Consider the following 24,966-nt stretch of genomic DNA (forward strand, 5'->3'; position numbering starts at 1 on the left):
AACTGGTGAAATCCACATTGATGCCATGTGGTTGGAGGGTCCCAAGGCAGAAGATAAAGCATTCTTCCTCCAGGCATTGGGTGGTAACGGTTTGGTGGTGGAGGAGGCCCAGGACCTGAATGTCCTTGGGGGAGTGGGAGAGGGAGTAAAAGTGTTCACCTACAGGCAGTGTAGTTGTTTGCTACATGTGTCCTGGAGGTGTTCTCTGAAGCGTTCCTCAAGTAGGTGTCGTGTCTCAAAAATATAGAGGAGACCACATTGGGAGCAATGGATACAGTAAATGATGTGTGGAAATGCAGGTAAATCTCTGACAGATGTGAAAGGCTCCTTTGGGACCTCGGATGGAGATAAAGGGAAGGTGCTGAGGTGGGGGGGGTGTTGGTGAAGGGCGTGGACCTGACGAGAGTCACGAAAGAATGGCCTCTACGGATCGTGGATAGGGGTGGGGAGGGAAATATATTCCTGGCAATGGGGTCTGTCTATAGGTGGCGGAAATGGTGGAGAATGGTGCGATGCATCTGGAGGTTGGTGGAGTGTAAGGTGAGGACCAGGGGAGTGCTCTCCTTGTTGCAGCTGGAGGGTGGAGTTTGAGGGCGGAGGTGCAGGAAGTGGAGGAAATGTGCTGAAGGGCATCGTCGACCATGTAGGAGGGGAATTTGCGGTCTTTGAAGAAGGAGATTATTTGGTCTGTTCTTTGGTGGAATTGGTCCTCCTGGGAGCGGTGGAGGCAGTTGAATTGGGAATAAGGGGTAGTGTTTTTACAGGAGGCATGGTGGGAGGAGGTGTACTCAAGGTTGCTCTGGGAGTCGGTAGGTTTGTAGTAGATGTCCGTGTTGAGTTGGTCACCATTAATGGAGATGGAGAGGTCCAGGAAGGGGAGGGAGGTTTCAGAGATGGTCTAGGTGAACTTATGATCGGGGTGGACTGTGTTGGTGAAGTTAATGAACTGTTCCAACGTCCTTGTGGGAGCACGAGGTGGTGCTGATACAGTCATCAATGTAGCAGAGGAAAAGGTGGAGAATGGCGCCGGTGTAGCTGCGGAAGATGGACTGTTCCATGTACCTGACGAAGAGATAGGCCTAGCTGGGGTACATGTGGGTACCCATGCCTACCCCTTTGATCTGGAGGAAGTTGGAGGATTCAAAGGAGAAATTATTGTGGGTGAGGACCAGTTCAGCCAAACTAACAGTGTCAGTGGAAGGGTACTGGTGGGGATGACGGGGGAAGAAGGAATGGAGGACTTGGAGGCCTTCATCATGACAGGTAGATGTGAATAGGGACTAGATGTCCGTGGTGAAGATGTGGCGTTGGGCGTTGGGGGCTGGGGAAATGAAAGTCATGGAAGAGGTGGAGGGTGTGGGTGGTGTCTCGAACATAGGTGGGGAGTTCCTGGACCGGGGGGGGGAGGATAAGACTGTCAAGGTATGTGGAGATGAATTCAGTGGGATAGGAGCAGGCCAAGACGACGGGTCGGCTGGGGCAGTCATGTTTGTGACTTTTGACGTTGGAGGTAGAACTGGCCATGTGGGGTTCCCAGACTGAGGTTTGGAGGCTGTGGGTGGGAGATCCCCTGAGGTGATGAGGTTGTGTATGGTCTGGGAGGTGATAGTTTGGTGATCGGGGGTGAGGTCATGATCAAGCAGTCTGTAGGCGGAGGTGTCCGCGAGTTGGCGCCTGGCTTCAGCAGTGTAGAGGTCAGTGCGCAAACTACCAATGCTGCCAACACATTGACTGCCTCAACTTGTCCACACCGCCCCCCTCCTCCCCCACCCACTGCAACCTCTCACCCTCACAACATGTTGCCCTCCACTCCCTCTGCTGCAAACCCAACCTCCTCATCAATCCAGCAGACAAGGGGGGCACAGTGGTAGTTTGGCATACCGATCTCTACACTCCTGAAGCCAGGTGCCAATTCATAGACACCTTCTCCTCCTGCCCCCTTCACCATGACCATGAAAAAATCATTACTGTTCTTCACTGCAGTAGTTTATCAGTTCAGCCCTAGATCTTGTTTTAGAATGCTTTTTTTTTAAGGCTTTTAATTTTTCTGACTTTCCAGTTGGAAAGAGAGTGGGGGGGTTTTGGGAGAGTTGGATGCTTTCTGCCTTCAGGCTCTTTTTCTGTTCTCTGCTGCCTTTGATACTTAAGCTTTTTAACCGTATAGCTCAATCGGATAGGATTGTTGTCAGGCAGAATTTTTTATAAGCTCAAAAGACATGGTGCAGTTCAGTCTCAGATTCTTGCACTCACTGCTTCAAACAACAGCATAAAATCTCAGCTCAAAAATACACAGCACCTGATTTTTTTTTTACATGTTCCACAACTCTCCTATTTTAGTCCAACTTGCAATTTCACTTTGTATTTCCTAAAGTAAAACCTATGTGGTCTCTACACAAGATAATTATTAGGACCTATGGCTAGTTTATTGCTTTCCTCCCTATCTCCAAACATTGAGACTAATTATGATAATTCTACTGCTGGTTAACTCTACAGATTGAAGCTGAAAGCTGGGACCTTCCATTGTTTATTGTTCAATTCATATTGGACATTACGTTTTGCTGGCTGAGACATTTGAGGGATATGGGGGCACTAATTACTCTAGGCTACCATTGGTTTACATAGTCTTCTGTTTGATGTACAGTATGACCCCGAGTTATCATCTCGGCAGTTCGGAGTGGAGGTCTCCAGACTTACCAATGATGAGCGGTCAGTTCCATTGGTGGTGGAGAAACTGATCAACTACATTGAAATGCATGGCTTGTATACTGAAGGAATCTATAGGAAGTCTGGATCAACCAATAAAATCAAGGAGCTCAAACAGGGCCTGGACACAGGTAAGGAAGGCTCCCAAACAGGGTACTTTGACAGATTCCAATTGTAGGTTGGAATCTGTTCTGCAGTTCCAAGTGTCACCTTAACATATGTTTGCTTAAAACTGAATCAAACAAAATTTAAGAGTACAATGAGTAATTCTATACTAGAGTTTTATAAATGCTATGAAAGGCTATAACTAATGTTTTAATGTTGCTGGTGATGAGATGGGGTGCACTTTTTATGTCATTGCTTGGTTAAAATTCAATAACATTCCACATTAAGATACTATGTGGATTACAGGTTCAAAACAGCTTACTATTTGTGTAACGTACAGGCTTTGCTTTTGTGTGTCCACATGTCAAAAATATACTTTTAAAATGTGGGATGTAGATGATTCTCATTTCCATCTGGGAGCCTTTTAAAACTGCTTGCTATTTCCTTGTTTCTGGACTGACTGGGATTTCTTCTTGCAGATATTAACAGCATGAATCTGGATGAGTATAACATTCATGTCATTGCCAGTGTTTTCAAACAATGGTTGAGGGACCTCCCCAATCCTTTGATGACGTTTGAACTCTATGATGAGGTTCTGCGAGCAATGGGTAAGTGGGAGTTGTATCCATTCCGTTATTTGTGAATCATAGAAATGGATTCAGTCATTTTAGTAACATGCAGGCGAGATGAAGAAAACAAGGAATTCAGCTTTTGGCTGGCATTTTCTAGTAATATCATATGTAGCTGCTGTGATCAATTTTCTGTGTATGCAATGAAATGTGTGTTTTTGGCCGGATGGAAAATATCATTGAGTTTTTTGAAGAAGTAACAAAAAGGATTGAGGGCTTAGCTGTGGACCTTATCTGTATCGACTTCAGTAAGGCGTTCGACAAGGTTCCTCAAGATAGACTGGCTAGCAAGGTTAGGTCACACAGAACAGAAGGAGAACCCGCTATTTAGATACAGAACTGGCTCGAAGGTAGAAGACGGAGTGGTGGAGGATTGCTTTTCAGACTGGAGGCCTGTGACCAGTGGTGTGCCACAAGGATTGGTGCTGAGTCTGTTGCTTTCCATCATTTATATAAATGATTTGGATGTGAACATAGGAGGTATGGTCAGTAAGTTTGCAGGTGACACCACAATTGGCGATGTAGTGGACAGGAAAGAAGGTTTCCTCTGAGTTTAACTGGACTGTGATCAGATGGGCCAATGCGCTGAGGAGTGGGGCAGATGGAGTTTAAATGTGAGATGCTGCATTTTGGAAAGGCAAATCAGGGCAGAAGTTATACACTTAATGGTAAGGTCCTGGAGATTACTGCTGAACGAGGAGACCTTGGAGTGCAGATTCATAGTTCTTTCAAAGTGGAGTTGCAGGTGGATGGGATAATGAAGAAAACGTTTGGTATACTTGCCTTATTGGTCAGAGCATTGAGTAAAGGAGTTGGGAGGTCTTGTGGCATTCCAGAACATTGGTTAGGCCACTGTTGGAATATTGCATGCAATTCTGGTCTCCCTGCTCAAGGTACGATGTTGTGAAACTTGAAAGTATTCCAAAAATATTTTCAAGGATCTTCCCAAATTAGGAGGGTTTGAACTGTAGGGAGAGCCTGAATAGGTTTGGCTATTTTCCTTGGAGTGCCAGGGGCTGAGGGGTGACCTTATAGAGGTTTATAAGATCATGAGGGGCATGGATGGGTTAAATAGCCATGGTCTTTTCCGCAGGGTGTGGGAGACTAAAACTAGACGGCATAGGTTTACGGTGAGAGGGGAAAGATTTAAAAGGATCTAAGAAGTGCCTTTTTCACTCAGAGGATGATGCATGTACAGAATGAGCTGCCAGAGGAAGTGCTGAAGGCTGGTACAATTACAACATTTAGAAGGCATCTGCTCGTTTGTATGAATAGAGAGGGTTTAGTGGGATGTGGGCCAAGTGCTGGAAAATGGGACTATATTAATTTAGGATATTTGGTTGGCATGGATGAGTTGGACCCTAGGGTCTGTTTCCGTGCTGTCTATTTTGATTCTTGCCATTTTTGACTCAGTTAATTGCTCTTTTCTCCGAGTCAGAAGGTTGTGGGTTTAGAGCTGAAAATGTGTTGCTGGTTAAAGCACAGCAGGTTAGGCAGCATCCAAGGAACAGGAAATTCGACGTTTCAGGCCAGAGCCCTTCATCAGGAATGAGGAGAGGGTGCCAGGCAGGCTAAGATAAAAGGTAGGGAGGAGGGACTTGGTGGAGGGGCGATGGAGATGTGATAGGTGGAAGGAGGTCAAGGTGAAGGTGATAGGCCGGAGTGGGGTGGGGGCGGAGAGGTCAGGAAGAAGATTGCAGGTTAGGAGGGCGGTGCTGAGTTCAAGGGAATCGACTGAGACAAGGTGGGGGGAGGGGAAATGAGGAAACTGGAGAAATCTGAGTTCATCCCTTGTGGTTGGAGGGTTCCCAGGCGGAAGATGAGGTGCTCCTCCTCCAGCCGTCGTGTTGTTATGTTCTGGCGATGGAGGAGTCCAAGGACCTGCATGTCTTCGGTGGGGTGGGAGGGAGAGTTAAAGTGTTGAGCCACGGGGTGGTTGGGTTGGTTGGTCCGGGCGTCCCAGAGGTGTTCACTGAAGTGTTCTGCAAGTAGGCGGCCCATCTCCCCAATGTAGAGGAGGCCACATCGGGTGCAGCGGATGCAATAGATGATGTGTGTGGAGGTGCAGGTGAATTTGTGGCGGATATGGAAGGATCCCTTGGGGCCTTGGAGAGAAGTAAGGGAGGAGGTGTGGGCGCAAGTTTTGCATTTCCTGCGGTTGCAGGGGGAGGTGCCGGGAGTGGAGGTTGGGTTGGTGGGGGGTGTGGACCTGACGAGGGAGTCACGAAGGGACTGGTCTTTGCGGAACGCTGATAGGGGAGGGGAGGGAAATATATCCCTGATGGTGGGGTCCGTTTGGAGGTGGCGGAAATGACGGCGGATGATACGCTGTATACGGAGGTTGGTGGGGTGGTAGGTGAGAATCAGTGGGGTTCTGTCTTGGTGGCGATTGGAGGGGCGGGGCTCAAGGGCGGAGGAGCGGGAAGTGGAGGAGATGCGGTGGAGGGCATCGTCGATCACGTCTGGGGGGAATCTGCGGTCCTTGAAGAAGGAGGCCATCTGGGCTGTACGGTATTGGAACTAGTCCTCCTGGGAGCAGATGCGGCGGAGACGAAGGAATTGGGAATATGGGATGGAGTTTTTACAGGGGGCAGGGTGGGAGGAGGTGTAGTCCAGGTAGCTGTGGGAGTCAGTCCGTTTATAGTAGATGTCTGTGTTGAGTCGGTCGCCCGAGCTAGAAATGGAAAGGTCTAGGAAGGGGAGGGAGGAGTCTGAGACAGTCCAAGTGAATTTGAGGTCGGGATGGAAGGTGTTGGTAAAGTTGATGAACTGTTCAACCTGGGTTTAGGCCAGTTTCCCAAGATTTATTTATACCGAAGAAGTACAACCTTTTTGGAAAAGGTTTCCATCTGATTTTGGAAGCTGTAATCCTAATATTAGAGCTATACATGCTGTAATATCAGTTTACGCCTTTTCATGAAGAAAATATTGCATGTGTTTTTTTAAGATTGGGGTTACAGGCAAAAAGAAATCTGGGACCAATCTTGACACTGGCCACCAGCCGGTTGAGCCCGAAGGATTCAGAGTTGCTGTGACAACTTACATTAATATATGCATACTGTAGTCTGGAGCTGCACATAATGATAATGTAGGCTGCAATTTCTCTGCTTCACATTGTGAAATGACTGCCATGTTTATCTATGAGGTCAAGAGATTTCAAAGTAATTCTGAGTATATGAAGCATTTTTGAGAGATGTGAGGCAGCACTGAACGAATATGCCACTTATTGCTAACATGATATTACTGAGGTATTGCATGACTAACCAGGAATCTCTTGCTTTTATTGCCTATCATTGGTAACTCTCAGAAGGATTTACATGCTTAAATTTAATTTGTTTGGCCATGGTGTACGTACTTTCCTTGGGAGACTTAAGTCTGAGTTTCTGGCATAAAGACAGGGTTGTTGGGTACTGTTCCACAACTCTCCTAATGGGGTGTTTAGGAAAACAATTTTGGAGTATTAAAATGCTCTGCTGGAACATTCGACTGGGACAAAAATGCCGAGCAAATTAGACTGAAGAGCGAAGGGGCTGAGCAGAAATGTAAATTGGTGAAATATTGTATATCCCAGTTGGAGAGAGGCCATGGAAGAATTTGTAAACAGGGAGAAGTCATTAGTAAGAATGGGTAGTAACAGTTCACCATATTGTAAGAGGGGACCGAGTGCTGAATAAGTTTGACTTTTTCTCTGACTGGGTTAAGAAGTCACTGAGATGAATATTGGAGGAATAAACCTGAAAGTAGACAGGTCCCAAAAAAGGCGGGAGAGGGGTCTCCGAATATCCTGGCCAAGATTTCTCCAACACTACTAAGAAACAGATTAAACTGAACACATCTCAGTAAAGGTTTGTGCGAAGATTTGTAGCTCGGGTGCTCGTTGTTGTGGTTCTGTTCGCCGAGCTGGAAGTTTTTGTTGCAAACGTTTCGTCCCCTGGCTAGGCGACATCATCAGTGCTTTGGAGCCTCCTGTGAAGCGCTTCTTTGATGTTTCTTCCGGTATTTATAGTGGTCTGTCCTTGCCGCTTCCGGGTGTCAGTTTCAGCTGTCCGCTGTAGTGGTTGGTATATTGGGTCCAGGTCGATGTGTTTGTTGATGGAGTTTGTGGATGAATGCCATGCCTCTAGGAATTGCCTGGCTGTTCTCTGTCTGGCTTGCCCTATGATAGTAGTGTTTTCCCAGTCGAATTCATGTTGCTTGTTGTCTGCGTGTGTGGCTACTAGGGACAGCTGGTCGTGTCGTTTCGTGGCTAGTTGATGTTCAAGTATGCGGATTGTTAGCTGCCTTCCTGTTTGTCCTATATAGTGTTTTGTGCAGTCCTTGCATGGTATTTTGTAAACTACATTAGTTTTGCTCATGTTGGGTATCGGGTCCTTTGTTCTAGTAAGTTGTCTGAGCGTGGCTGTTGGTTTGTGTGCCGTTATGAGTCCTAAGGGTCGCAGTAGTCTGGCTGTCAGTTCTGAAACGCTCCTGATGTATGGTAGTGTGGCTAGTCCTTTTGGTTGTGGCATGTCCTCGTTCCGTGGTCTGTCTCTTAGGCATCTGTTGATAAAGTTGCGCGGGTATCCGTTTTTGGCGAATACCTTGTATAGGTGTTCCTCTTCCTCTTTTTACAGTTCTGGTGTACTGCAGTGTGTTGTGGCCCTTTTGAATAGTGTCCTGATGCAGCTTCGTTTGTGTGTGTTGGGGTGGTTACTTTCATAGTTTAGGACTTGGTCTGTGTGTGTTGTTTTCCTGTGTACCCTTGTGGTGAATTCTCCGTACGGTGTTCTCTGTACTATCACGTCTAGGAATGGGAGTTGGCTATCCTTTTCTTCTTCTCTCGTGAATCGGATTCCTGTGAGTGTGGCGTTGATGATTCTGTGTGTTTTTCTATTTCCATGTTTTTGATGATTACAAACGTGTCATCGACATATCTGACCCAGTGTTTGGGTTGAATTTGTGGTAGGGCTGTTTGTTCTAACCTTTGCATAACTGCCTCTGCTATGAGTCCCGAGATTGGTGATCCCATGGGTGTTCCGTTGATTTGTTCGTATATCTGATTGTTGAATGTAAAGTGTGTAGTGAGGCACAAGTCCAGTAGTTTAAGTATGCCGTCTTTGTTGATAGGTTCCGCATCCTGTTTTCTGTTCTGTATGTCCATCTCAGTAAATCTTGCTGTGATAAAATGACTGCTATGTTTGCATAGGTAAGAAGTCACTGGGTGTGAAGTAATTCAATGTATGTGAAGCACTTCAAGAGAGGTTTAAGAATATGATAAGGCATTAAGTAAACACTTGATAAGATATTATAAAGACAGCTCTATTAAAAAAAACCTGCTGTGGTCTCACTTGCATTGTAAAAATGGTTAAGGTTGGCTTAAAGAACTAATGACATATTCAAAATTTGGAACTGCTGTTTTTCAGCACACTTCAGTCAGTGTTGTCCTGTAGATCTGATCTAATTAATCCATCTGATGTTCTGACACTCCCCTTCTCTTTCTAACCTTTCTGAAAGGGCTTGTTGTTGCTGGGATATAGCTTTATCAGAATATACAGTCCTCTGGTGTTTCACCTCAATTTATCATCCTTCTTAGGAGAACTGTTCTGACAAAGGATCACTGGATTTGAAATGTTAACGATTTTTCTCTCAACAGAGCTGTCTCCTGCTGTTTCTCCAGTACTCTGCTTTTGTTTCAAATTGTCAGCATTCACCCTCCTTTTAGTGCATGCTGATGGGAATTTTAACTCATTTTCATCTCTGTGCTGAGCTTAATTTTAACAACCCTACTACTCCATGAGCTAATTAACTGATTCATTGAAGAACAAGAATGCTGCTTTCAGCCTTTTTGCTCTATATGATTAAACATCTAAAAGAGTAAATTATATTGATCAAAGTTATAGATTAGCAATCAGTCTTGATATAATTTTCCACCCCATTATTGAATTGTGTGTTTTGATGAGATAAAAATTATTTTGTGTAATTGCAGGTCTCCCAGATAAAAAGGAAATAATTAGAGGTGTGTATTCCATAATCGATCAGTTGTCTCGAACTCACATCAGCACACTTGAACGGCTCATCTTTCATCTTGTAAGGTAAATATTTGACTGATATGCATTAGATTTTGAAGTGTAGTTCTGCAGCAGAAGATTGATCAATTTGCACTTTACCATTTTCTGCATGGTTAAGGGTAGACATTATGTCGATATTTTAAGTTCTAGATTCAGTTCATGCTGGGTATGGGGAAGATTTCATTAAAGGAAAAATGATCCACATCAGAGCAAGAGCATTTTGTCTGAAGTTCTGTCAGACCATTTGTTCTCATCCATGCAAAATGTTATTGCCTTTCCATTCCTCTTCACCTGGTTGTTTCTAAAATTAATCCACTACCTTGGCCTCAAGACACTTTAACAATTGATCATTCAGTTGTTTAACTCTTATTATTTCCAACTTCACCCTTTTTAGAAGGTTAGAGTTCTGCTTGACCTTGTATACTGAGCATTGTGCATTGGTAACAGCAAAGTATTTGCCAAGTGTAGTTGGTAAGAATACTTTTCATAAATCATAATTATGATTTTTTTGTCAAACTTGCAGCTTAACCATCATAAATGTGCAAACAGTACATCTTGTAAATGAAGATTTCCTCACTGCTAGGACTATAGCAAGACCTTCTGTGTATTCCCAGCATATTGTTTTATATTTGCAGAGCTGACAGGTTATCATTGTTTCTCTCTACTCCCTCATTCATCCAACTTAATTGCTGCATTTCCAGAATTGCACTACAAGAAGAAACCAACCGGATGTCTTCAAATGCACTGGCTATTGTCTTTGCACCATGTATTCTTCGATGTCCGGACACCACTGACCCATTACAAAGCGTACAAGATATTTCAAAAACCACTGCGTAAGGATGCTTTTGTTTCATAATGACAACTCCGGCACTTTCTAATAAAAAGTCATAGTGGTACAATGCTGGGATGGTGAAAGCAGATTTTGGAGTTTTTATTGTAACAATTGCACAAGTTGACCCATTATGATGGTAGCTTATGTAGTACTATCTTTATGAAATCCCATGTCAGGCAGATTGTTCCTGGATTCATCTATGAAAATAGCTGCCAGTTTTACCAGTGTCTTAATGTTTATTACATCAAGTAATTCCAATGTGTACAATTCATTTTTAAATACGAGAAATGTGATGAAGTCTAGTGCAAATAAGCGACCCTTCCTTTAGAACATAGAACATAGAAAAGTATAGCACAGAAAAGGCCTTTCAGCCCATGATATTATGCTGAGGATTATTCCTAACCTAAAATAAAATAACCGAACCTACGCACCCCTCAATTCACTGCTGTCCATGCGCATGTCCAGCAGTCACTTAAATGTCCCTAATGACTCTGCTTCCACAACTCTCTGTGAAAAGAATCTTCCTCTGACCTCTATGGTTTCATGGTCATCATTAGATTCTTATTTCCAGATTATTATTGAATTCAAATTATATCATCTGCCATGGCAGGATTTGAACCCAGGTCCCCAGTGCAACCTGGGTCTCTGGATTGATAGTCTAATGATAAGCATTGGACTATTGTCTGTCCTAAGATCATGATGTCATCTGAAGGAAGCAAACAATAGTCTGTTTTGAATACAGAATTTTACTTTTTTTTTGTCATTGAAATAGAAAATCTAAAGATTTAGTGAATTAACCAAATTAAATGTATTTTTCAGTTTGCTAATATCATGTTCATTTTTTGGGCACTACAGTTTCTCCTGTATCTTTAAGGGGAGGTAAGTATGTTGTAGTGGGGCAAGAAGAGACCTTAAAGAGAATTGACAAATAAAAAGGAAATAGGGTTGGGGAATGGCTTTTTCCTCCCCCCACAGAATTTGAATTTGTGGATTAGATTATCAGGGAAGGCGAATGAAGAAGACCATATGAGTATGTTTTTCAGTGAGTATATTATGTTTTTGTAGTAAAACTAGGGGTTGATTTCCCCTCCCCGCACTCAGTCTCTCTCACTCACTCACTCACTCTCACTCTCACTCACTCACTCACACTCACACACACTCACACACACTCTCTCTCTCACTCACTCACTCACTCACCCATACACACTCACTCTCTCACTGTCCCCCCACCCACAATCATTTTTATAATCCCTGTTCAGGGATGTTCCTTAACCTGGACTTCCTACCACTGCATCCCAACGGGCCCTTGCCAGAAGTATATTTAACCTAAACATTTCTTCAACCCTGTTTGTCATTTCCTGAAGGTGTGTGGAATTGATAATTGTGGAGCAAATGAACAAGTACCGAGCAAGGCTGAAGGACATCAACAGCCTGGAGTTTGCAGAGAACAAAGCCAAGAACAGACTGTCACTCATCCATCGCTCAATAGTAAGATCTTTCAACTTGATTCTTTTCTGGATCTGTAGGACTGAAATCTTGGTTACTTTTACTGTACTTGCATTAGAAGAAATATTGCTACATATTTGCATTCTCTCAGAAAACAGCACCTTTGGAATTCTTGTTAGTTCAGGTTGCCTGTAACATTAGGTAGAATTTGTTCTCATTTTGTCCGTCTTTCTGAATGTTACAATCTTTGTTCCATTAAATTGAAGATTCACCACATACGTGCTGTTCTGTGAGTTTGTGTGAATTGGCTACTTTGTTTAAAGTCAACAAAGATTTGAGTGACTGGTTTAATCTAATGTGTTTTTCATATCATCCTTAGGAAGGGCCACATGGTAGGAGTGAATGCTGTTTTCTTATTCTGATTTAAATGAATAGTATGTTTTCCTTACGTAAACAGTCTTACATCACTTCAGTTTGGTAGCACATAGTGTCTAAGTCCAAGTGGCCAACGTTGAATCTCTGTAAAACCATTACAAATATTTAGGCACTCTTGTCTGTGTTCTCAAAATGTCCAAATTTTGCTGACTATATATCATGTACTAGGTATTTACAGCAAGCTCTTTTCTTGCTGTGTTTGCCCATTATCAACCCATAACTTTAGTTTGGCATGCTGACTTCACATTATCTGGCTGACTATTAAGATTGTAGCATTAAGCGTGTCTTTCTACTCGATATAGAAACAAGGTTAGAACTTATTTGAGGCCAAAAGATAGAGGCTAAACATGCTCAGGCATTTATTAAAGTTGGAGATTAAATAAGTTGAGAGGGGTGAGTTTTAGTTTCCCCCATTCTTCCAATGTAGCTCCATTTTAACTTAAAAATGCATCTTTCTCTCATTTTCCTGTCGGTTCAGTTGGATGTGATTGATATTTGAAATTCTTTTTGTTTGTTTATCTCTCTCCTCATCATCAACTTGACTTGCTGTTGTACTTTGTTTGATAATTGAGTTGAAGTTCCAGAATGTGAAGTAAGGTTCAGTCACATGTCCAGCCTGGCCAGTTTCTCAAAGGACCTTCTCTTTTGATTACTTGGATATCAAACGCATTGCCAAAAGCAGTACTGCATACACAATGAAGTTCTAACTCATTTCTGATATTGTTAAAGCACACTTCTCTGAATTACTTTAAGCATTGTACTGGTGTTAGTACATTGCAAATGTGTCAGATCTGAACACTTATAAGTTTAAGTCAAGGATGAAGTCTTACCATAGTGAACAGTGTTTTCAAAGCAGTCCTAATAGAAATGGTCTGTACAACCAGATTCCTATGTCAACTGTGTGCATTGTGATGCTGGGTATTACTGTAGAAACTTGTGCACGTTTGTCTTTTATTTCCCTATTATATTCAGTTAGTTCAGTATTAATAATTTCCCATTGAAATTCAGTGACAAGCGAATTTGTTTTCACTGCTTTAATAATTTACTAATTGAAAATCTATTTAAAAGAGCACATTCTCATATTGTATGTTTAAGCTAGTGAATAAAATTGCTGCTTTGGTCGCTTATGACATTGAGACTGGTTATAGACAATAGGTGCAGGAGTAGGCCATTCTGCCCCTCAAGCCAGCACCACCATTCGTTATGATCATGGCTGATCATTCTCAATCAGTATCTTGTTCCTGCCTTATCCCCATAACCTTGATCTGACTATCCTTAAGAGCTCTATCCAACTCTTTCTTGAAAGTATCCAGAGACTTGGCCTCCACAGCCTTCTGGGCAGAGCATTCCATACACCCACCACTCTCTGGGTGAAGAAGTTTCTCCTTAACTCTGTTCTAAGTAGCCTACCCCTTATTTTTAACTGTGTCCTCTGGTTCAGGACTCACCCATCAACGGAAACATGCTTCCTGCCACCAGAGTGCCCAATCCTTTAATAATCTTATACGTCTCAATCAGATCCCCTCTCAACCTTCTAAACTCAAGCGTTTGCAAGCCCAGTCGCTCCAATCTTTCAGCGTAAGATAGTCCCGCCATTCTGAGAATTGACCTCGTGAACCTACGCTGCACTCCCTCAATAGCCAGAATGTCTTTCCTCAAATTTGGAGACCAAAACTGCGCACAGTATTCCAGGTGCGGTCTCACTAGGGCCCTGTACAGCTGCAGAAGGACCTCTTTGCTTCTATACTCAATTCCTCTTGCTATGAAGGCCAGCATGCTATTAGCTTTCTTCACTGCCTGCTGTACCTGCATGCTTGCTTTCAACGCCTAGATCTCGTTGTACTGCCCCTTTACCTAACTATGAATCTGTTATGAATCTATGTAATATGTGAGTGCATGAGTAAAGCAGTATAGTTGAATGTGTAAATGTAAGATGGGAATCTGTACATCCAGTTCCACCTGGGCACAGTCTTTTTTAAATTATTTGCTGTGACTCAGTTCTGGACTTAATAGAAGATATTTGTCCAGGTACACAGGAAGATCAGTAGTTTTTATTGAGCCAAATCTTCAATTCCTGATCAAATCCATGACATATAAATATTGTGCAACTCTTCCACTTGAAGGTGCAATCAATTATCGAGGATGCTAACACTTTTGCTGATACATTTTAGTTGTGAAAAATCACCTGTTATACTTCTATCCTTGCACACTGACTTGCATGTCACGTGTTGTCTATCTGCTGTGAATTCCTCACTCATAACATACAGTTCACTGAACATTTGGAGAGATGAATGATAATTTGAAAAACATTACCATTGTTTGACAGCAGAATGCTTCAATTAAAGTACCAATACATATAAGGTAGAACTTTAATAATAGTGAAGAGATCATCTTCCTTGATGATGTAAGACATATAAGCTCTGCTGTTATGATTATGGAATGTTGAATCTCAGTTGAGGTGAGACTTGGAGCTACCGATGGCTTTAGCATTTGTGCATTTGCTAGGTTAAAAATTGCTCCATAGTAACACCAGTTGATAATTATACATGCAAATATCAGCTTAGCCAGAATTAGATTCAAAAGAGATTTCTGCCACAGTTAAGTAACTCATCGACAATCATGGTTTGTGATCACACTTAATGGTTGATTATTTTGATGAAATTCCCAAAGGAAGCACAATGACTGTAGATGTGTACTTCAGCAAATGTAATATTTAAGAGGCAGGAGAAAACAAATGGAGAGAAGAGTCATAGAATGGGTACAACATAGAAGGTGGCCATTTGGTCTGTCACATCATTGACGTTCTCTGCATGAACAACTTGGATAGTTCCACTTTTTCCTGATCTTTGTTCCTTAGCCCTGCAACTTTTTTTTTCAGATAATTACCCAGTTACCTTTCAAAAGCTGTGATTGAATCTGCCTCCATCTCTCACTCAAGCAGCACATTTCAGATTCTAACCATTCGATGGAAAGAGTATTAACCTGCTGTATGCAACTTCTAGAATGCAAACAACTAATATTAAATGATTATGCTATAATTAACCCTACCAAAACACATTCCTTTTCCTGCAGTCTGCATGCTCCTGTTGAATGCATGATAAAACTAACCTGATCCTCTACTTTTCGTGTTCTTTTCTACTATAGAAACCGGTTATAATAGCGGTTAGATTCATGAGCATGAATCGCAGTTCGATTCCGGTAGGTATTTCTCCCACCATATCACTGACGCCTGTCCATGATGCCATTCATTACATGCTGCTATAGGAAATGATCTAGTTGTGAATTGATTTGAAACCAAAGAGAGGTTATGTTAAGTTATTCTACAGTTGTGGTTGACTGCATTTCTGCTCCTGTTGATTGTTTCAAGAACCGCATTTTGAGAATATTTGACCATTGTAGTTTGGTTCCGTTACAGTGTGAATGGGCGAGAAAAGGTGTCTAGACGCTGGAATGTTTTGTGTGTGTCTTAGATAATGGCAGTGTATTCCTACTGCAGCATTCTCCATTTTCTATTGAGTTCTAAACGATAACTTTCCATATGCAAAGTCAACATTAGAGCAAGAAACCATTGTAGTATCAGAGACTATTCAAAGTTAGCAACATGATTTTCCATAAGAAATTCATTTAAAAATATTAATATTCATAGTGTGAACATCAAAAATGTCCAACTTCAATAGACTAGAGGGAAGCTTTCCAGTACTTTTCATAAGCATTCGTAATTTGTATGGTAGTCACCAAACCCTTTCTCATACTTTGTTTGAATAGTTGAATAAATGTTTTGACAGGAATTAGTTGTGCTCATTATTTAGTTTCTTTGTTCCAGGAATTGGTATATTAATGGTTGAAAGCTTACACCAATTCATGCTTTCTTTTCGCCACTTAGCAATCTTCTAGGCCTCTGCTATTGGTATAAGTACAGCTGGTGTTGTTTGTTTGGTTGTCGCTTAGTTTACTATATAGGTACACCATCCAGCCTGTTTGTTTATTTGTCGTGTCTGTTAAATAACTAAGTACTTACAGTTGTTACTAAGTATTTATCTGCATACTAATTTGTGATAAGTAAAGCTAGTTTGAGCATGCCAAAATAGATTCTGTATTCACACACTGCACATTCATTGTCTAAATAAGTTATTTGGCCACCATTGACACAAAGCATTAGAATATGTAAACTTATTCCTTATTTTAATAGCTCGGTAAAAGTAAAATGGTCTTACTCACATTCTGGCTTGTATTCCTATGAGTCAGTTTGGTATAGCTGAGCCATGCAGACCAAGAAAAAACCTGATTCCGACTCCAATTAGCCGAGGGTGTTATAGTTTACTTGTACAGTTGGTCCTGTGATAGAGAGCTGGAAGCTCAAATGGGGGTTCTGAACCTGATCCTGTAACTTCTGCTGATATGCACAAATTTACTCTTGTATCAGCTCTGAACCTTACAACAAGATTGCTGATATCACTGATTCCTGACATACAAGTAACATACTGACCATACTAAAAGGTCCATTTTCACTGGCTATGTGCAAAAAATGCAGGCAACACGAGAAATAGGAGGAGAAAGTGAGGTCTGCAGATGCTGGAGATCAGAGCTGAAAATGTGTTGCTGGAAAAGCGCAGCAGGTCAGGCAGCATCCAAGGAACAGGAAATTCAACGTTTCGGGCATAAGCCCTTCATCAGGAACCCTGATGAAGGGCTTATGCCCGAAACGTCGAATTTCCTGTTCCTTGGATGCTGCCTGACCTGCTGAGCTTTTCCAGCAACACATTTTCAACACCAGAAATAGTATGGCACAGACCCACCTAGAAGTTGGTGCGTTTGAAACAAATGTGCTTTTTTTAAAATATTTTTAGATGACACTGTATTTTTGAGTCTGCAGAAAATGTCCATGCATGGAAAGGTATTACATGGAATGGTTGTGGATCTGTGAATTCTATGATTCTGCTCTACTTTGTAGAAATTTAAAGCACTAACATTCTCAGTACATGATATAATCAAGTGATAAAATACGTAAATGAATTAAAGTGCACTGTACTTTAAATAAAATGTGTTATGAAGGTGTAGACGTGTACTGTATCTTTGAGAGACTGGAGGTTGGCACAGACTTAGAGGCACAGAGCATACTGAAAGAAGTGAAAATGTAACATTTGACTCTGAGTCCAATAGTGCAGATGAACTGCCATGATACAAAAACAAATTCAAATTTGGCCAGTCAGTTTAAATTATGCCCCAAGATACCGAAGTCAATCAAATTTGAATTTATCATTTTGACAACATCAAATCCAATGAAATGATCTGACGTTTTGAGGGTATAAAACCAGACATTTTCAAGAGTTAGGAGGAGAACTGTTAAGGACACCAATGAATATACACTGCTAGCTGAAGAACTCTCTGTAAGATGTTCGTGCAGTAGAACATCGAAACCCACTTGGAGGAAAATGTACAAAGGAGAATCAACAAAGCTGACTGGTTTTGAAACATGATTTTTTAAAAAATCTTATTCGGGGTTTTATATCGGACCAGTATTATCAAGCGAGAGGTAAAAGATAGGTTCAAGAGAAAGGAGTTGTAAAAGCTGTTGTTTTAATGTCCTCTGGAAGTAAAGAACAAAATAGTTAATTTTTACTTTAAATAGTGAGCTCTGGGATAGTTCTTTGCCTCTCGAAATTTAACATATTATGCGCAAGGTAAGCTTCTCTGTGTTAGGTTTAACTTAGCAGAAGTGTTTACCCTTAGCAGAAGTGTTTAACCAGTGTTGGAACAAAGGCCTTCTTCTGTGGTTCAACTCTGAAAATCTGACTAGCTTTAAATTTGAACATTGCTGATCAGAGGCTTTGGGCCTTTCAAAGTTCTGATTATAGGTAAAAATAAGGACTGCAGATGCTGGAAACCAGAGTCTAGATTGGAATGGTGCTGGAAAAGCACAGCAGATCAAGCAGCATCCGAGGAGCAGGAAAGTCATCAGGTTTTTGCCCAAAACGTCGATTTTCCTGTTCCTCAGATGCTGCCTGACCTGCTGTGCTTTTCCAGCACCACTCCAAAGTTCTGATTATGTCTAGTGCTGCTTTGTAGTAAATTAACTCTAGAAGTCTTTTGGAGATCACTGGACATGAAATATTAACTTTGTTTCTCTGTCCACAAAAATTGCCAGACGTGCCCAGTCTCTTCTGCACTTTGTTTTTATTTCACAGTCATTGTTGCGTTATTGTGGGGTGACCACCAGTCTGCCCACTTTTCAACCAGATTATTAACTTTTAGACAGGATCTCTGTTCATCAGCCCATTAAAGTTAGTCTGTCAAGTTCCCACCTAAAAAGAAGCATATTGGTTTTAAAGGAATGTGGTGTCGCGTGCACCTTGTTAACATGTTTGTCAAGTTGCAGTATGAATTTCTGCTTCTAGCAATTAATTCTGTACATTCACGTTAAGAATGCTTAAATAGTTCATTTTGCTTGACATGAGCTTGGTCTTGTTTACTTTTTGATTGGGCAAAATGGAACACTGCACTTGTGCAGTAGTTTAAAAGTGAAGTTCTGTATCTGTCTCAGCATGTTGTGATGTACTATTGGAGTGCTATATCTCTGATAGGCAATAGAAGTTTTTGTTTTTATTTTAATGAAACCACTACCAAATCATCCAACAATGGGCAGTAAGAGTTAGTTACTTGGCTTGATGGCATGCAGGTCAGTATGTCATTAATAGTCAATAGTAACATCAGTAACTACCACTGCACATCAGTAAATAACAGTTGATTGGAAATAAATTGATTGACTGCCAGTGAGTCATCTTTAAACTCCACATCTGTACCATTTCACAATCACATTCTCTTTCGCGCTCTCTCTTTTTCCCTTTCCATTCCCCTCTCTGAGGAAATAAGATTTGCTGAAATTTTCATGTTTTCTTTTTGCCGTCCATGCAGCCGAATGGTAATAAAAAGGTAATGGTTTGTCTGATATGTGCTTGTAGTGATTGACCTTTCTTGGTGATGGCATTTATAAAAGATTACATCAGCACTGTAACCACTCCAGCACATGCTCAGCACAACAAAACCTGCTTTCCACATGATCCCGAATATAGAAAAGCATTCTAAAATCATTTTCTATTCATTTTTTTAGTTTAATCTTGAACATCGGGGGTCAGGTTTTGTTTCTTGCAGTTAGGGTTAACCTGGTAGCTGTAAACCGTCACAATTTAATAAGATGTATATTTCTCTACTTTGTTCTGGTATGACGTACTCTGGAATATCCCATGTTCAAATGGTATGTGAGGAGCATTGAATTTAGATTTCACAATATTGTCTTTCAATTTAATATTGGATTCAGTCATTTTTTTATCAATGTGGACACTTAACTAAAAAGAAACTGGAATGACGTGAACTCATTTCATCTGGATCCTTAAAGACAGAGGAGGAGTTTGTCTCATCAGTCTGGATTTTGAACCATTATCACCAAGGTGAAAGGCCATTATACTAATAAGCTGCACCTGTCAGTTATAAGGAGGGCAATCATTAATTGAAAGAACCTGTAAATAGGATTGATACTGATGGTTGTATGATGGTCACATAGCTTCATTTCTTCTGTGCTTTAAAATAAAACAATGATTCTAATAATTTTAGAATTTTGGGGTGGGAGGGCTTCTATTAAGTAAGTGAGTCTTGCCCTGTGTTAATGACCTTTGAGCCTATGTTTCAGATTAAGACGCTGATTAAAAAAAGGCCATTTGCTGGAGTGGAAGCAGGCTAGTGATTGGTTGTATTGTGTTTAGATTGTATTTCTAAATATTTGTAGTTTGTGTGTGTGTGTAAATCTGTGATGTGGTGTTCTCCTATGTGTCATTGTAACCAATACTTGAACTGTTAGTTATCTAGATAGGAATTGAGAAGAAACTGCTTTCAGAAGTTTCAGATTGTGCTGGAAAATCACATTCTCTCATTTGAACACCATCCTGAGGCTAAAGAACCTTCCACTTCTGGTGCTTGATTGTCGCAGGAGTGATTTACAGCCACTTCCCAGCTTAAAATGCTTGATCCTATCCCTTATAATTTGATTTGCAGTGTTTTTTCTGTGTTTAGCTGAAATCGACTGTAAGCAACTTTCCTGTTTTTTTTTAATTGGAAACAAAAATATTTATCATCCATAAAAGAGCAATAGCTTTGAAGGAAAGAAGTAAAATAGCTAACATGTTATGAATACAAAAGTCCTATAAAATTTATAGTGCTATGCAGAGTTGCAGTGCATCTTATGCTCCATCCTCAGCCCTTCGCTTCTGCTCTCATCCCATCCTGCAAAGACCTGAATGCAGTACAGGTCAAGCTGCTTTTGCTCTGATATCTTTCAGCACAGAGAGACAAGAAATGCTTTTCTGCATCAAACATAATGTGAATGAATGTTTCACTGCAGGATGGTCTTGCGTAGGGCTTGATGATACTGAGATCCAAATTTTGGATTTAACTTTTGGTGACTGGGGGATGGCTAACAAGTTCAATATAAATCTAATCTAAAACCAGAGCTTAATTAAGATACAGAAGAAATTAAGAAACAAATCTGTATGGCTAGATGTTTGAGTGAATAGAAGAGACATATTGGCGAAGTGGTTTCGCTTGCACTAAATAGGACAGATATAACGATGCTAAACTTCAAATGATCACAGCAATTTATACTATTGGAAGAAAAAGGATGCTGATTGATTATTGGCTTGGCTCTCTGGCTGATGCAGTGCCATGGAGAAAGCAAAGGGAAACTTCAGTCTTTCCAAGAGCTCTTATAATTCCAAAAAGGTGCGAAGCTTGAGCATATTCCTTTTGTTGTAGATAACAGACCCTTGCATATCTCTGTGTATCAATTCTGCTAAACATAAGTGAGCCAGTTAGAAGCTTGGCAAATTACCTTAAATTGGTTGTTAGCGTAGCTGTTTGAGAACTCAGCAAGTGTTGCTCAATTACATCTAACAGGAAACTTTTTTGTTTTGGGCTTGGCAAGCATGGGCTGTTTGAGTATGGGCTGTTTTCAGCCTTTTACAAGCAAACAAAAGAACGTACCATTTGATTTGATATGCCAATTACTGGTGTGTACAGACTAGTGTCTATCATGTATTGCTTTCAGTGCTGGTGTGATGCCTCACTGTATTCCTTGTTCTTTGTGATTTTATAGGGTAAAGGTCGCCTTCGCCGCTCAAATTACAGTAGCCCTGGCTCTCCAATTGGAATGCGACTGCCATCAGTTGCAGATGTTCCTGAAGAAACGGCAAGTGCTGATGAGTCACCTGACATGGACTTGACTGAGCAACAGCAGGCAGCCATGCAGCAGGAGGAGAGGGCGCTAACTGAGCAGATAGAGACTCTGCAAAAAGAAAAGTAAGAGATGCAAGTTTGCAATGTATGATTGGCGCTCGAGGAGCTGACAACATCTGATTCTATCGTCAAACTTACGTGCAGTATTCATAGTTGCTGAAATGGAAGCCAGGAAATGGTGCTGGTTTGGTGATTTCAGCTTCAGTGCTTTGTGTTTTCAATTTGTAGTGTTGAATTTTGGGAACAGTGTTTTAATGTGCTCTTGATGTTATAGGATAGTAGTGTCACTACTTTTATACTCAAGCTAGATCTCTGTGTCAGTGCGAGAGATTTTCTACCTCCAGGAATGTTTGGCCATTGTTATCAAGGCTGCATAAATGTTCCCTTCTTTCCAGTTTCTATTCCTTTCAGTTGGAATTACAGGTAACAAAAGGATTTGATCCTGTACCTTTTAAATCAAGGTCATGATCCTCAGAAATAGACAGCCACAGAAGCTTCTTTATATTAATTAGATGGTGCTGATTCCTGAAGTGCTTGTCATGCATAGCTGTATGCAGTAAGCCAACCTTCCTTTTTAAGATCAGGAGAAACATTTCAGCCTCCTCCTTGGCTTGGGTAACTAAGTACTTTTGAATGTAAAATTTCCTTGTTGTAAAATTAGACAGATGCGTGTAGCTTACTATCACTGCCTTCGTGACATATATTGGTACATAGTGTATGTGTCGAGTCCAAGCTGTCATTGCTCACTCATATGGAGACCAGCTTTCTGACTGCTGTTACACGTTGAGAGTGGCCACATTGTTCACAAGGAAGCACAAACTGATCCAGTGAGGATGAGTTGACCATTGATTCTGCAAGTTGAAAGGAAGAGCACTTCTAATTTCTTGGCATAAGGGGTTGCCTAGTTGTCATTTTTAATGAACTTATATTTCAGTGCATGTCTTCTAATATTTGGATACTGCTGTATATTTTTTTTAAAATATCTTCCTTTAGGGAGGAGCTGACTTTTGAAATGCTTGCTCTGGAGCCACGCGCCTCTGATGATGAAACCCTTGAATCAGAAGCATCAATTGGAACAGCAGACAGCTTTGAAAATCTAAGCATGGATTCTGAGGGAGCAGTATCAGAATGTTCTGGTAATCGATGCCATTTGTACCTTTTAAAATCTTCCAGCCTGTTAACCTTTCATGCTTTAAAGAAACTCCTTTAATATTTTATTGCACCAGGAAGGTGAAAGGGCTTTAAACAAAATTGGGGGTGGTAGCCTGGGCTGAGCTCAGTTATGGAGGTAATTAGAAAACCTGAATTAGAGGAGGAGCTGAGAGTACAGAACTCAGGAGAGGTTATTAGAAATCTCCATGACAGACTCAAATAGGACCGAGTGTATGGAAAGGGTTACTAATCAAATGAATGGTAATGAGATGAGGGATGGTTAATACAGGACTGAAGCTGTTATATCTGAATGCATGCTGTCTAAGGAGTAAGGTAAATAAGCTTGTGGCGCAGTTTGAAATTGGCAGGGCATCATGGGGACGTGGCTGCAAGGAGATCAGGACTGGGAGCTGAATGTTAAAGGATGTACATCCTATCTGAAAGATAGGCAGGTGGGCATAGGGGATGCCTTATTAGTAAGAAATGAAATTAAATTAATAGTAAGAAATGAAGTAGGATCAGATGCTGTGGAATCTGTGTGGATAGAATTGAGGAAGCACAAATGTGAAGTTGGAGTTAAGTACAAGCCTCCAAATGGTAGTCAGAAGAGGGGGCACAAGATGCACAAGGAGATAGAAAAGATGTGTAGGAAAAGCAAGTGATTTTGGGGGATTTTAGTATGCAGGTGAACTAGGAAAATCATTTGGTAATGGATTGCAAGACAAAGAGTTTGTGGAATGTCTACGACAGCTGCTATGGAGCAGCTTGTGGTGTGGCCCTTTAGGGAACAGGCAATACTGAATTTAGTGTTGTGTAATGAGGCAGACTTAATAAGGAAGCTTAAGGTGAAGGAGCCCTTAGAAGGCAGTGACCATAATATCATTGAATTTACTCTGCCATTTTAGCGGGAGAAGGTGGAATCAGAGGTAATGGTATTACAGCTGATAAAGGCAACTACAGAGGAGCTGAGTAGAATTGACTGGGAGAGGAGTTTAACAGGGACAGCAATGGCAGGAGTTCCTGGGAGTAATTCTAGAGATAGCAGCGATTCATCCCAAGGATAAGGCAACATGGTACTGGGAGAATGAGGCAACCATGGCTGACCAGGGAAGTCAGGGATAGCATAAAAGCAAAAGAGAAAGCATATAATGTGACCAATGGGAAACCAGAGGATTGGAAAGCTCACAAAGACCAATCGAGGGCAACAAAAAAGAAATAAGGAGGGAGAAGATTAAATATGAAGGTAAGTTTGTCAGTAATATAAAAAGACTGTAAGAGTTCTTTAGATATACAAAAGGGCAAAAGAGAGGCAAGGATGGACATTGGAATGCTAGAAAATGACACTGGAGAGATAGTAGTGGGGAACAAGAAAATGGCTGTGAAACTGAATAATTACTTCACATCAGTCTTCGGAGGAAGACATGAGTAATATCCCAAACATTCAGGAGAGTGAGGGGTCAGAGCTGAGTACGGTGGCCATCAGCAAGGAGAAGGTGCTAGAAAACCTGAATGGCCTGTAGGTGGATAAATCAACTGGACCAGATGGACTACACCCCAGAGTTCTAAGGGAGATAGCTAAGGAGATAATGGAAGCATTAGTGGTGATCTTTCAGGAATTGCTAAAATCAGGGATGGTCCCAGAGGGCTGGAAAATTGGTAATGTGACACCCCTGCTTCAAATGGGAGTAAGGCAAAGATGGAAGATTATGGACTGAGTAGCCTAACCTCAGTTGTGGGTAAGATCCTGAAATCCATTGTGAGGGATGAGATTTCTGAATACTTGGAAGTGTATGGCAAAATAGGGGAAAGTCAGCTTGGTTTCAGTAAGGGGGGAGCATGCCTGACAAATCTGCTAGAATTCTTTGAGGAAGTAACGAGCAGGTTAGACCGAAGAGAGCCAATGGATGTGGTCTGCCTGGACTTCAAGAAGGCCTTTAATAAGGTGCCACACAGGAGGCTACTGAGTAAGATAAAGGGCCCATGGGGTTAGAGGCAAGTTGCTAGCATGGATAGAAACTTGGCTGTCTGGCAGAAAGCAGAGAATGAGAATAAAAGGGTCCTTTTCAGGATGGCAGCTGCTGACAGGTGGTGTTCCGCAAGACTCCGTGTTGGGACAACAATTTTTTAGTTTATAGATTAACGATCTGGATGAAGAAATTGAGGGCATTCTAGCTAAGTTAGTAGATGATATCAAGCTAGGTAGAGGGACAGATAGCATTGAGGAGGCAGGAAGACTGCAGAAGGATTTGGACAGGTTAGGAGGGGGCACAGAAGTCGCAGATGGGAGTACAACATGGGAAAGTGTGAGGTCATGTTCTTTGGTCGGAAGAATAGA

The 24,966-nt window shown here is 41.5% G+C and overlaps 1 protein-coding gene across 5 annotated transcripts in view; it reads left to right on the forward strand.

Moving 5' to 3' along the window:
- myo9aa (myosin IXAa) overlaps positions 1-24,966 on the forward strand; it is a 328,643-nt gene that overhangs the window by 297,961 nt on the left and 5,716 nt on the right. For all 5 annotated transcript variants that reach the window (XM_060853931.1, XM_060853935.1, XM_060853933.1 and 2 more), the window contains 7 exons: positions 2,642-2,834; positions 3,288-3,416; positions 9,403-9,508; positions 10,186-10,317; positions 11,681-11,804; positions 21,340-21,542; positions 22,473-22,615. In XM_060853931.1, coding sequence (XP_060709914.1) covers positions 2,642-2,834; positions 3,288-3,416; positions 9,403-9,508; positions 10,186-10,317; positions 11,681-11,804; positions 21,340-21,542; positions 22,473-22,615 — 1,030 coding nt within the window. The remainder of the gene's footprint in view (positions 1-2,641; positions 2,835-3,287; positions 3,417-9,402; positions 9,509-10,185; positions 10,318-11,680; positions 11,805-21,339; positions 21,543-22,472; positions 22,616-24,966) is intronic.

This window comes from Hemiscyllium ocellatum, chromosome 42 (genome assembly GCF_020745735.1).
Source record: "Hemiscyllium ocellatum isolate sHemOce1 chromosome 42, sHemOce1.pat.X.cur, whole genome shotgun sequence".
NCBI classification, from domain to species: domain Eukaryota; kingdom Metazoa; phylum Chordata; class Chondrichthyes; order Orectolobiformes; family Hemiscylliidae; genus Hemiscyllium; species Hemiscyllium ocellatum.